We start from the raw sequence: 14,616 nt of genomic DNA, 5'->3' as shown, positions 1-14,616 counted from the left end.
TATACAACACACATCAGAGTCTGGTCACTTGTTTATTATTTTCAGCATTAGGCATAAATTAGAATATAAATATAATTTGTTGTAATGCTGTACTGTGGGCTTGTGAAATGGCAGTGTTGGTACAGTAGGCCTTCAGGCAGTTACATGGGTTTGTCTGTCTTTGTTTACGCTTACTGATCAGTGAAAACATCAATGATGAAACAACTCTGAGGACCAATTATAATTAGATTATTAATAGATTTGTTTTTCATGTGTTATTGATATTGCTGATATTAATGATCCTCTACTGAGTTGTTCATTAAAGGTGTGAAAAACTGAACACACAAACACACACAGAGCACTGAAGTGATGCACACTGTAAAAAAAAAAAGTTGAGTAAACTTAAAATAATTAGGCAACCTATCACACATAGCTTTTTGAGTTAACTCAACAAACAGGGTTTGAAGACCAGTGAACTCAAAATATTTTGTTGAATTCTTTAGTTCTCTGAACAAGAAGTATCATGTTCACCCAACAAGACATTTTTGTTTGCTGAACAAAAAATATCATGTTCAACCAACAGGATATTTTTGTTTGCTGAACAAAAAATGTCATGTTCACCCAACAAGATATTTTTGTTTGCTGAACAAATATTATCATGTTTACTCAACAAGATCTTTTGTTTGCTGAACAAAAATTTTCACGTTTATTCAACAAGATCTTTTGTTTACTGAACAAAAATGATTGTTTACCCAACAAGATTTTTTTAGTTTACTGAACAAAATAAAACAAACTGATTCATTATGCATTTACTATTAATTTTTAGGATTCAAATTAAATACACAAGAATAGTCAATTCACTTTTTTTTATTTTTAACTGTGTTCAAATCACAATCCAAAACATTTGCATACAAAATCAGCATTTGACATTAGCCGTGTTCAGCATTGGGCTAGTTTGTACACAACTAGTACTGAATGTTTCCAGATTTGAAAAGATTGTACACTGCCTCAACATAAAATAACTGGCAACCTTACTAAAACCAAGCTATTAGTGTGTCTAAACACTCAAACCAGGTGAATATGCAATCATCTAATCAGAGTAAACCCTAAAAGCCACTCCATTCATACAGTCTTTAAAGTGTACTGCACTTTTGTCAACAAAGTACATAAAGTCCAAAAACAGACCTCAAAACATTGAAACAGTGGCACATTAGGAAGTGGTCACGGGTCAGTTGCCGTTACTGTGTGGAGTTTGAATGTTCTCCCTGCGTTCACGTGGGTTTCCTTTGGGTTCTCCGGTTTCCCCCACAGTCCAAAGACGTGTGGCACAGGTGAATTGGGTAGGCTAAAATTGTCCGTAGTGTATGTGTGAATGAGTGTGTATGGATGTTTTCCAGAGATGGGTTGCAGCCGGAAGGGCATACGCTGCGTAAACAAGTTCATTGCGCTGTGGCGACCCCAGATTAATAAAGGGACTAAGCCGAAAAGAAAATGAATGAATGAATGAACTGAACTCTCGCAGATCATGTGCCACCAACCTCCATAAAACATGCTGAATCACTTAAAAAGTATATTTGAGTTCTTTTGGGTGTTCCATATTCAGTCTATACAAGAGGCTGAACAAGTAAGCGAAGGCTGCAGGCAGATGTGTGATATCCTGAAGTACTATGGCCTCCTCCAAGATTTTAGCGAGGTTCATCACATATTGCAGGGATGCAGAAGTGCCATTATCATCTTCCACCACAGTGAAGATTCCAATCCTTTAATCTCTGGTGCTGTGGTCTTCAGGGTCCGTGTCCTTATAGGAGATTAAGTAATGGGAAAATTAATTGATGTGTAATATTAATTACTACTTATTAATGTTATTACTATTATGCAAAGAAAATAAAAACATGTAATACTTTCGTACATACAAACAGTAACACTTTGAATAGTCTATAATATATAATAATTGAACAATATATTGACAACTTTTTAATATTTAGCAATTTTTTAAACTTTTATTTTACATAAAATTGCAAAGATTTACTTTTATTTGATACAGTTTCAATTGTGAAAGTTGTTTATTGTCCTGTTTAGAATATAACTGAGCCTTTAATTGTCATTCATAAGGGATTTATAAAGCATAAATAGTCCTCACTTTAGATTAGGTCACAACTGGATGAAGTTAAGCTCATAAAGCATATACTAACATACAAAGTAACTATTATTACATACCTTAATATTAGGATATTTAAATGTTAATTTGAATAGTTTATTAATCGTGTACTTAAGCATTCTGAATGATCTTAAAAACACCAACTATTCTTAAATAACTGGTTTGTAAATAATGCAATACTTAAATTAGTAATACAAATGAATCATTAAAGTTAAAAAAAATACAATCATTGAGCACTTCATGTAGAGTTATGCTTAACAGAAAATAAATTAACTATTCGCCAATACTAAATAAATTATTTATAGCGTGCAGCTATTAAAAGTGTTACCAAGCAGACTAATAAATGTAGAATAGGGTATGAAAATGGGTAACTTACCAGACATATCTTGAGAAAGCAAGCAGAATTTTTACGAAGAAAAATTGGCAATCCCTCAAGAGCTGCTCTTTCTCGATCGGTGACAATATCAGTGACCTAAAGGAAAGTCATTTACAAAGGGTGTTTTACAATCTTATTGTTTTGTAAGTAAAAATGTACTTAGTACATTTAAATGAGCATAGTATTTTTTTCATGCTGTTGAAAAAACACATGGCTTTATTTTTAAAAAAGAATTTTGTGGTTTCCATACAATGGAATTTGATAATGGTTGTGTTGGCAAATTTAGAAAAATGTTTAGTTTCATGTGACAATTACTTTGAGTTAAAAACTACAGCTATTATTTTCTATTTTCCTCTTTGAATGTATTCATTTGAAATGGTCACTCAAAACAAGTGAAACATCTGTTATTTATCTTACTTCCATCTCACAATCAAAACACAACTTGACACAATTAAAATTAATGCAAAAGGGCTGGACAATTAAATTGTTGCAATTACGTTTTATTAGACTGTATTACCTGAGCATGAAATTCTTGACAGGACAAAATATGTTGCACATGTTAAAAACATCAGACGGGTGTATAAGAAAAAAAAAATCTTAATGAGTACCTGCTCATCCATCTTGTTTAAAGTTGTATCCATCTCTGGACCCATTGAATCCCTTCTTTTCTGTAGAGTTTCAGGAGAGGTGCTGTATATTTATCAAGTCACTCGATTAACTGTCTCAGGAGATCTACATTACAGATCTGAGAAAACTCTGTGCAGATCTACAATATACAAAAAAAACATACATATGAATTTTTACACATAATATATATATATATATATATATATATATATATATATATATATATATATATATATATATATATATATATATATATGTGTGTGTGTAAATGTAAATATTTAAATGTTCAAATGCTGAATACAGATGTATTTTGAATTACCTATAATAATAATGTTGTTTGTTATTTTTAGCATTATCATTACTACCTTGAATGAAACCAAAGCAATTGCAATATAGTGACTTACCTCTTCCTTAAAGTCCAGGTTATCTCTCTCTAATTTCTTCCTGGCTAAATCTCAACAACTTCTTTTGGGCAAAGAGAAAAGGTTTCTTGCATCTGCTGGTGAATGACCGTCAAATTTCACTGATGATAGCAAGTCTCACCTCCTCAAGGAAATCTTGCATTGAATTATGTCATTGTCAATATTTCAGTCCTTTTGAGCAAAAAGAAAGAAAAATATATATTTAGCCCTTTATATTTTTTATGTAAATAAAAGCTAGCTGACTGTTAAAGCAAGTTGGTCTGAATATGATAGACATTTAGTCGAGCTAACAAATCAAGCAATGAATTACATGAAAATCACATGATTTTCACACAAATTACACAGTTAAACACGTCACCGTTTGTTCCACTGGCTCTGGTTCGAAGGGAAAAAAGGTTATGATGTGCGCAATGCTGACAGCAATCTAGATAAACAGGACATAATGTTATATTTGACTTGGATACCTGATCTGGTATGTTATATGATACTCATTGTATTAATCGTGAGTTATGAAAGCAAATGACTCGATTGAAATCGCTTTTTGTTTCAAATACATTCACTCTAAACTTTTATTGATGTAAATAGCCAAAACCAAGTGCACGAAACAAGTAACTCACGGCTAAATTATAACAAATAGTTCCGTATTAGGATACACGCGCACATCAAAGCCAACATATCAAATAATATAACGTTAGATGACAACAAAAAAAGACATACATACCTATGATTTAGCAGAAACGTCGTTGGCCTGCTCTTAACTAGGGATGGCTGACGTGAAACTGATGTTTTGACACAGTGTCGAGATCCCGAAGCGCAAGTGTTTCGAATCACTGCACCGAAGCATGATCCGAAGCACCCAAGTCACGTGACTAAAGTGTTTCGAAACACCTAGTCACGTGACTAAAGCGATTCAAAGCATCGATCAGCTTAGAAACGTTTCGAGACCTGGTGAATCCTAACTTGACTGCCAAGCTCTCCAAATTATCTCTGTCTCAAATGGCTTAGAGCACTGTGGGTTTGCTTATTGATTCTATGCTTAGCATGATGTTTTGGGTTCGAATCCCGACTTCGGATCATGGTTTTATGTATTTTAATCATGTTTCTGTTTTGTGTAGCCTAAATAGGATACAGCTACAGTTACGCCATCAATTTAGCATCATTTTTGTAACACTGTAAAACAATAATAAATATTTTTACAGTATGGTTGGGTTTAGGGTTTGGGTAGACATTAATAAAATACAATAAATGGGAAATTTAATGAATAATATAAATAATTCTTGATAACTTCAGGCCACCGTTTTTGATCTAGCAACAACCCTGTTTTAAGACAAACACAAGACAAATTTATTCACAAATTGTTTATTCGGATATCAGACCAATGTTGAAACAAAACGATACAAGAGCAAAGCATTACCAACTGGTATTAAAACATTTTAAAACAACTGCTACTGACTGGCTTCGAAACCTACTACTCCTGCATGGATGTCTGACACCTTAACCACTGTACTATGTTACTTGAAAAATTCTTTTCACAAAGTGGGGTTTAATCCCTCAATTTGTTCAATCGTTCTTTGCTGAAGCTGTTTCAGTGCAATATATATAAAATGACCACTAGATGTCACTGTAGAGTGAGGTTTCGAAACGTTTCGAAGCTTCGACACATTTGCTTCGACTGTTTCAGTGTTTCACGAAGCCTCGCTTTGCCCACCACTACTCTTAACCGCTCTATCACGGTCTCTCACATCATTAATACACTGGTAAAATAGATCGGGCAGTCAGATGGGTAGCACATCGCACAAAAACATGTATACAATTATATACAATCGATTATGAAAACGATTGACACGTAGCTCCGCAGAAAGAAAGATGGTTCGTTTTGTCGCGCGCACGTGACAGGTACCCCCTGCAGTGAGCTATGGAAGTAAATTGCGCATGCGCCAGAAGCTTATAAGGTGCATGCGCCAACAAGAAGGGCACGCATCAACGCAAAACTAAGAATTTTGTATTAGTTCAACGAAATATTTTAAGTTTTTCACATTGAAGCACCATATTTGTTGAACAAACTAACTATTATTTGTCAGCATTTCAAATGAAAATATTTAAATTCAGTTAACTTATTAATCTTTGTTCAGAGGACTTTTTGAAAGTTGGCGTTTTTACAGTGCAATAATGCCTCAATGTGTTGAACAATGAGGTCAGCCTTCATGTGTGACCTGTGGATTGGTAAAATAATCAAGATGGCTAAATGAAAGTGTTCTGAATAGGCTAATACAACATTGATTCACTAGTGTTATCTGAACATTATTTATCTCCAATGCCCATGTTTTATTATTCTGAAAAGTGATATTATGTTCATGTCATTGTTTTATTTAATTGTGTTTAAAGCATCAATAATAAAATCTACCATAATGAGCAAGCAGCAACAATAACCAGTTAATTACATGTCGAGTTCTGTAAAAATATTGATCAGAGAGGATGCCGGCTGAAATATTTTCCGAGTAAATATGAGTTTAGCTGTTTTTTTAAACCAGGGATAAAATAAAGCATAAACCAGAGGATTCAGACCTTAGTTAGCATACATGGTCCATGACATAACATGTATAGCTGTGGAAGAGTTTACGACTAGAGAACAGATATAGTATGGGATATAGCAAAGCAAATATATGGTCACAATGATTCCTAAAGTCAGAGCAGCTTTACTCTCAGATTTCCTCTTCACTGAACCCTTTGTTACACATTTACCACCCTTCATCAGAGAGTTTATAACCTTCACTTGCTGATGTACTACATAGAAAATCCTTAAATATAAAGTGATCATTATGATACAGGGAAGAATAAAACACATGAACAGATCAGTGACTAGCCAGCTAAAACTCATCACAATGAAACACCGTCCATAACACTCATCTGTTCTGTGCGAAGTGTCAGAATATCTATTATTAATTATAAGGGCAGTGTTATAAGCTGAGTAGCAAACCCAGCTCAGACAGATGCTCATTAATGTTTTAGTGGTGGTTATTTTCTGTGGGTATAGTAAAGGGTGACACACAGCAACATATCGATCAACAGCTAATAAAACTAAATTACTAAGAGATGCTGAGGCAAGCTCAAAAATTAATGACAAATAAAGTCCACAGAAAGTTTCTCCAAAGTACCAACACGTCTCAATCAGCTTAATGGCCTGTATCGGTATCACAAACAGTCCAATTAGCAGATCATTTACAGCCAGAGAGAGAATAATCATGTTGGTTGGAGTGTGAAGCTTCTTGAAGTGAGAGATGGAGATGATCACCAGCAGGTTCAGAAACACAGTCCATGCTGACAGCAATGACACAAACAAATATGTGATGATATATCCATGACTGGAGCGTCTCTCCTTGACACATGATGAGTTGATGTCAGGAAAGCAGTATTGAGTCTCCTGATCCTCTGTCTCATAGGCCATGAGTGAGTCTCCTCCTGTTAGGAGTTTGTTCTGTTCTCCTTTCTGTCCTTTCATTTATACAGTGTCTGGATCAGACTGACCGACCCATCTACCGCCTACTCTGATGACGGAGAAAAAAGAAAGAAAAAAGCTTTTCCTTTAGGGTCCACTCTGAATTATCTGTGGAGTTGAATGCTTGTTTTGACCTTGAAACATGTTTTAAAGCTGAATGTCTTATTTAGGATTTTATCTGTTTGTGTAAACAATTATATCAGGTCATTGGTTGTTTAGTGGGTTATATTAGGCATGTATCAACATTTAAACTGACCCACACTAAAAATCCACAATACTGTATGTCATCCACAGTGCATATCAATATATAATAAGCTATAATTACTTTAGAAGCAAAATAACAGGTAATCCACAGTAACATGCTATAGCAAGGGAGGCAAGATGCTGGTGTGAGAATAATAATACTACTCACACATACATCTCTCCTCCCTTACCACAATACTACTCATATACACGTCTCACCGCCCTCGCCATAGTATATTACTCAAATGTTTGTCTCTTCCACTGTGGTGTCAAGTAAGTGGCGGTTCATTCCGCAGTGAAAAGGCAGAAGGAAAATGAACGAATAAAATCCGTCAAGTAAGTGCATTAATCAATAACATTAAAATAACATTAACAATAACATTAAAACATCAATTAAATCTTAACAGTCTGTTGTCGTGTCTGATATTTGGGATTTGGATTTAATGTAAACATTGTAAACTACGCTTGGTAGATTCATATATTGGAGTTTAAAACATTGTGAAACATCAATATCCGTGCATTGTTCATTAAATAAAAAGCTTATCAGGCGTATAGATAATATGAAGTAGACTAATATAAATGTATATTTTTACACATTATATTTATCTTTTAAAAAAGAACGTATTTTAGCATATAAAACACAAGGTAGGGATACTGGGAAAAAAGAGGATGTCCATCAGACAATTTTAGAAGTTGTCATTTATTCATTCTCACCACTCTTTTCACTCAATTCATTCTAATTCACTCTCACGTCTCTTGTTCATCTATTGTTCATCCTCATGGCATCCATGTGCGATAAAAGGCATCTTAACTCTGACTTTCATGAAATAGAGTTGCCGTTTAGTGTATAGTAAATCTGACTCATTCAAAGTAGCGCCGCTGTGCAAACAAACGTTATGAATGCATGCTACACTTCAGACTGTACAGTGTGTTTTCTTTTCATTTTATGCACAGTTTTGAGGTAAGTGACCTTTTTTATTTGCCATTCTCTGACAGTTGGACAGGCTCATACAGATCATCAAACTCCGTCTTTTAAAATCTAAATCGGAAGCGAAATTTAACAGTCTCCTCATAAAAGCCAGCGTATCAGCACGCTGCTACATTGAAAACATGATTCAATTGACTCTTCTGATTGGTTCTTTGGATATAGCGGCTTTTTCTGTCAAAGGCAAGTGGCGTTTAGCGGCTTTGGGCAACAAACTGTTATTTCTGAACAGGCCTGATGCTGCAATTGAGATGATTTGAAGCAAATCTATTTGTTGATGGTGTACATCGTACCCAAAGCTTTTAGTCAATGTCATCTTATTTTTGGCGGAAGTGGCATTTAGCGGCTTTTGCATCTGAACTCTTCATACATATATATATATATATATATATATATACAGTTAAAGTCAGAATTATTAGCTTACTGTTTATTTTTTTCCCTAATTTCTGTTTAACGGAGAGCAGTTTTAATCAACACATTTCTAGACATAATAGTTTTAATAACTAATTTCTAATAACTGATTTATTTTATCTTTGCCATAATGACGGTAAATAATATTTTACTACATATTTTTCAAGACGCTTCTATACAGGTTAAAGTGACATTAAAAGGCTTAACTAAGTTAATTAGAATAACTAGTCAGGATTATGGTAATTAGGCAAGTTATTGTATAATGATGTATTGATCTGTAGACTATTGAAAAAATATATAGCTAAAAGGGGTTAATAATTTTGTCCCTAGAATAAGTTCTAAAAAATTTAAACCTGCTTTTATTCTAGCCGAAATAAAACACATAAGACTTTTTCCAGAAGAAAAAATATTATCGGAAATACTGTGAAAATTTCTTTCCTTGCACTCATGATGTTAGAAAGCATCACAGGGCTTTGTGAATGTCATTGAGCATGTTTTGGTACAGGCACAATGCTGGCTGTGTTAAAGCAGTTGGGAACAACTGATTGGGACAAGGAGATGTAAAAATGTTGATAAAGACTTCTAGCTGTTCTTTACAGGCCATAAGCACTCGGCCAGGACTGTCATCAGGCCAAGAGCTTTGTGTGCGTTCTCCTTCCTCATGGTGGAACACACATTAATGGTGGAAAGTGTGTTTGCTTGTCTATAATTTGTGATTGTATGGATACCTGTTCATGTAGACCAAGGATCATTGCTATTGCATCTGTCTTTAATGCAGTTTGTACATTTAGCCAGTTGAATTCAGATTGGATCTGGATAAACTATATTCATCATCAGCAGATTTGAAAGCAGAACCACAGGCCTTCAGCAGAAGTACTTCCCTGTTCTTCCAGGATTACTGATTGGGATGCATTTGAAATATTTTGTTTTTGGTCACATGGTCATGCGTCCTTTATTATATACAAAGACACAGCTGGTGTAGGTGTTAATATCAGTGTGGGAGTCCACTGTGGCCAGAGAAGTAAACCAATTCCAATCTAGATCTCCTGCTATATTGAACAGTCTGCATCTTCCAGCTAAACTAAATGGGTTTTATTAATTTGAGGTTGTGGTGTATTTGGATAGCAGGATTTGTTGGATTGTTTAAATAAATTTAAAGAAACATTCCTCTTGTGGGATTTTGGATAGTATGCTACTCGCATGCAAGTCTTACCATTTGGTTTCCCTTGCCAAATGCTACCATGAGAAATGTTGTCAAAAAACCATCAGTACATTGTAACTGGTTATGGCCTGTAAATAAAAATCTGTGTCATATAGATCAAACCGTTTATAGTATATATTATGTTGGTGTGACATGCCTGATTCAGACCCATTTATAAATGGATCATTCAGATCATCTCACTTAAAAAAATACTTTTGAAACTCACAGAATGCTCTAAAATGTGAAACTTTTACATTTTACACTGCGTCACTCTGAATTAATTTTAATTCCATTAAAGTCTTTAGTGTTTGCCTTTTTGTGTTTTGTGCTCATGGAAGTATATGAATGTGAGACAAACATTTTATTGTTGGCTGAATATATTTATTAAAGCACAAAGTCATCATTATATACCATGCATTTTCATCTAGTTCTATCAATCATGACAAGGTTTACAGAGCCTAATAAATAAAAGCCGTTAATAATGAAAACCTTAATAAATAAAAGACTTTCCTCAATTAGTGATCAGTTTTAAATGTTCTGCTGTCACTCTTGATCTGGAGAAAGCTCTGCTTGTCTATATTATACAATACACATCAGAGTCTGGTCACTTGTTTATTATTTTCAGCATTAAGCTTAAATTAGAATATTGCTACCATTTATTGTAATGTTGTACTGTGGGCTTGTAAAATGGCAGTGTTGGTACAGTAGGCCTCTCTCTGGGCAGTCACATGGGTTGGTCTGTCTTTGTTTACTCTTACTGATCAGTGAAAACATCAATGATGAAACAACTCTGAGGACCAATTATAATTAAATTATTAATAGATTTGTTTTTCATGTGTTATTGATATTGCTGATATTAATGATCCTCCGCTGAGCTGTTCATTAAAGGTGTGAAACATTGTACACAGACAAACACACACAGAGCACTGAAGTGATGCAATAGTGCCTCAATGTGTTAAACAATGAGGTCAGCCTTAATGTGTGACCTGTGGATTGGAAAAATAATCAAGATGGCTAAATATAAATAACCTTAATAGGCTAATACATTATTGATTTACTCTTGTTATCTGAACATTATTTATCTACAATGTCTAACATGAACACACAGTGTAGTATACTCAGAAATTAGATACAAAAGGCTCCATGTTATCACTGCCAATCTTATTTTATTATTTTTAAAAGTAATCGTATGTTTGAATCAATGTTTAATGGTATCAATAATAAAATCTACCACAGTGAGTGAGCGGCAACAATGACCAGTTTAATCACAATTCAAGTTCTGTAAAAATATTGATCAGAGAGGATGCCGGCTGAAATATTTTTAGAGTCAAGATAAGTTTAGCTGTCTTTTTAAACCAGGGGTAAAATAAAGCATAAACTAGAGGATTCACACCTGAATTGGCAAACACAGCCCATATTAAAACATTTATAGCTGTAGAAGAGATTACAGTTAGAGAACAAATATAATAAGGAATCCAGCAGAGCAGATAAACTGACACAATGATTCCTAAAGTCAGAGCAGCTTTACTCTCAGATTTTCTCTTCACTAAACCCTCTGTTACACATTTACCACCCTTCATCAGAGAGTTCATAACCTTCACTTGCTGATGAACGACATAGAAAATCCTCAAATATAAAGTGATCATTATGGTACAGGGAAAAATGAAACACATGAACAGATCAGTGATGATCCAACTAAAACTCATCATGATTGTACACTCTCCATAACATTCATCTGTCCTGTGTGAAGTGTCAAGATATCTATTATAAATTACGAGGGCTGTGATGTAAGCAAAGTAGTAAACCCAGCTCAGACAGATACTCATTAAAGTGTTAGTCATGCTTATTTTCTGTGGGTACAGTAAAGGGTAACACACGGCCGCATAACGATCAACAGCAATTAAAACTAAATTACTAAGAGATGCAGAGGGAATCACCCCAATTAATATTAAAGTGAATCCACAGAAAGTGTCTCCAAAGTACCAACACTTGTCAATCAGTCTGACAGCCTCCACAGGCATCACAAAAAGTCCAATAAGCAGATCATTTACAGCCAGAGAGAGAATAATCATGTTGGTTGGAGTGTGAAGCTTCTTGAAGTGAGAGATGGAGATGATCACCAGCAGGTTCAGAAACACAGTCCATGCTGACAGCAATGAAAAAAACACATACAAGACGTTGTATTCATGTTTGGAGCGATTTTCCTTGACACATGATGTGTTGATGTTGGGAAAGCAGTATTGAGTCTCCTGATCCTCTGTCTCGTAGGCCATGAGTGAGTCTCCTCCTGTTAGGAGTTTGTTCTGCTCTCCTTTCTGTCCTTTCATTTATACAGTGTCTGGATCAGGCTGACCGACCCATCTACCGCCCACTCTGATGATGATGAAAAAAAAAAGAAAAGAAAAAGCTTTTCTTCTGAGAACCACTGAATTATTTATGGTATTGAAAGCTTGTTTTGGTTTTGAATAGTTTTTTTTAAAGCTAAATTTTTTATTTATGATACTTGTAAATAACTCATAAAAGAATAAAGTTACATTAAACCCAAGTTAAGTTTAATAAGGTGTATCCATATAAATTGCCCACCCTGTATAATAAGCTATAATTACTTTAGAAGCAAAATAACATTTAATCCACACTAATATGATATGGCAAGAGACGCAAGATGCTGGTGTGAGAATAATAATACTACTCACACATGCATCAAGCCTCCCTCACCACAATATACTACTCAGAAAGATCCGACCCTTCTTATCTGAACGTGCAGCTCAACTCCTTGTTCAAGCTCTTGTTCTCTCCAAACTGGATTACTCCAACTCTCTACTAGCTGGGCTTCCAGCTAACTCTATCAAGGCTCTTCAACTGCTCCAGAACGCAGCAGCACGAGTGGCCTTTAATGAACCTAAAAGATCACATGTCACTCCGCTGCTAGTCCGTTTGCACTGGCTGCCAGTTGCTGCTCGCATCAAATTCAAAGCTCTGATGTTTGCCTACAAAGTGACTTCTGGCTTTGCTCCTTCTTATCTGCTCTCACTTCTGCAGATCTATGTGCCCTCCAGAAACTTGCGCTCTGTGAATGAACGTCGCCTCGTGGTTCCATCCCAAAGAGGGAAGAAATCACTTTCGCGAACGCTCGCGTTCAATCTGCCCAGTTGGTGGAATGAACTCTCTAACTGCATCAGAACAGCAGAGTCACTCGCTATTTTCAAGAAACGACTAAAAACTCAACTATTTAGTCTCCACTTCACTTCCTAATCTGCAATTGCCTCTCTGAATATCACACTAACTGTACCAAAAAAAAAAAAAAACTAATACTACTAATACTTTCTTTCTTAGACTTTACAGACCTAAAACTTGCCTATAGTGCTTATTCATTGTTGCTCTTATAATTGTGTAAATTGCTTCCTTGTCCTCATTTGTAAGTCGCTTTGGATAAAAGCGTCTGCTAAATGACTAAATGTAAATGTAATGTAAATGTACATATGCATCTCATCATAGCTACTCAACCGTGTGTCTCCTCTACTGTGGTGTCATCTGCAAAGTCAGAACACTGTATAGGCAGCTAGCTTTGTCAGCAGTTAGCTCTCTGCAACTCTCAAATGGTCGCCCACTGAAGCCAAGCAGGCCTGTGCCTGGTCAGTATTTGGATTGGAGATCACATGGGAAAGCTAGGTTGCTGCCAGAATTGATGTTAGTGAGGCCAGCGGGGGGCACTAAAGCACTAAACCTGCAGTCTGCGTGGGTCCTAACACCCTAGTATATTGAAAGGAACTCTGTACTGCTCAGTGAGCGCCATCTTTGGGATGAGACGTTAAACTGAGGTCCTAACTTTTTGTGGTCATTAAAAAATCCCAGGATGTCCTTCGAAAAAGAGTAAGGGGTTTCAACCCGGCATCCTGGCCAAATTTGCCCACTGACCTCGGTCCTTCATGGCCTCCTAACATCCCCATATCATAATTGGCTTCATCATTCGTCTCCTCTCCACCAATCAGCTGGTGTGTGGTGTGTGGTCTAGCGCAATATGGCTGCCGTCGAGTCATCCAGGTGAATGCTGGTGGTAGATGAGGAGATTCACTCCAATGTGTAAAGCTCGTTGAGTGTCCAGAAAAGCCTATATAATTGTAAGAAAGTATTATTATTATTGTTATTATTATTACAGGTATGCAGTCATGGGTTAAAAGGAAATAGAGAAATGGGCTCAGCACACACCCCTGTTGAACACCAGTTCTTAGAACATGGGTCAAGAGCAGGACATGTTCCTGAAGGCCCATGTCCTGCAGAGTTTAGCTCCAACCTTAATCAAACACACCTGCACAAGTAAGTCAAGCTCTATCTACTAAAGTCGTGACATATGGAATACTATTTCCGGGTTTAAGCCGCATTAATATATCAATATTTTAACAGTTCATAAAAAAAATCACTTTCTGGCCATCTGATATTAGGCATGGTTATGTATGTATTGCAATCATGATGTTTGAAAGTCATACAGCGCTTTGTAAATGTTTATCATAACCATTTGTTGAGCCTCCACATACAGTTGAATAGAGCGCTTGGATCTGGAAGCTGCTTTGCTTGACATCAGATGTAATAAACCGATATTAGGTACTCTTGAAACTTCCAGGCAGGTGTGTTCAGGCAAGTTGAAGCTAAACTCTGCAGAGACACCGACCATCCAGGACTGTTATTGGTGACCCCTGGTTTAGAGGTTTGGTTACTGATTC

At 35.7% G+C, this 14,616-nt stretch overlaps 1 protein-coding gene, 1 long non-coding RNA gene and 1 pseudogene across 2 annotated transcripts; all 3 read right to left on the bottom strand.

Annotated features, from left to right (window-relative positions):
- Positions 1-830: 830 nt before the first annotated feature.
- Positions 831-4,425, bottom strand: LOC137496608 (uncharacterized). The gene is made up of 5 exons (XR_011017089.2): positions 4,284-4,425; positions 3,545-3,733; positions 3,122-3,279; positions 2,514-2,609; positions 831-1,777 (listed from the first exon to the last, which is right to left on the bottom strand). It is a non-coding gene; the product is annotated as an uncharacterized lncRNA (long non-coding RNA).
- Positions 4,426-5,999: 1,574 nt separating this feature from the next.
- LOC108191524 (trace amine-associated receptor 13c-like) lies at positions 6,000-7,036 on the bottom strand (annotated as a pseudogene).
- A 3,237-nt stretch (positions 7,037-10,273) lies between these two features.
- taar19e (trace amine associated receptor 19e) lies at positions 10,274-12,239 on the bottom strand. Its single transcript, XM_009305639.5, has one exon. The coding sequence runs from the start codon at positions 12,223-12,225 to the stop codon at positions 11,164-11,166; it is 1,062 nt and encodes a 353-aa protein (XP_009303914.4). The 5' UTR covers positions 12,226-12,239; the 3' UTR covers positions 10,274-11,163.
- Between the last annotated feature and the right edge of the window lie 2,377 nt (positions 12,240-14,616).

This window comes from Danio rerio, chromosome 10 (genome assembly GCF_049306965.1).
Source record: "Danio rerio strain Tuebingen ecotype United States chromosome 10, GRCz12tu, whole genome shotgun sequence".
Classification (NCBI taxonomy): Eukaryota; Metazoa; Chordata; class Actinopteri; order Cypriniformes; family Danionidae; genus Danio; species Danio rerio.
Note: the sequence above shows the minus strand (reverse complement) of the source record. Positions and strands in the feature narration are given on the sequence as shown.

Bases quoted from the DNA above. Each gene is read 5' to 3' on its own strand.
- taar19e (XM_009305639.5), bottom strand. From the start codon at position 12,225: ATGAAAGGACAGAAAGGAGAGCAGAACAAACTCCTAACAGGAGGAGAC.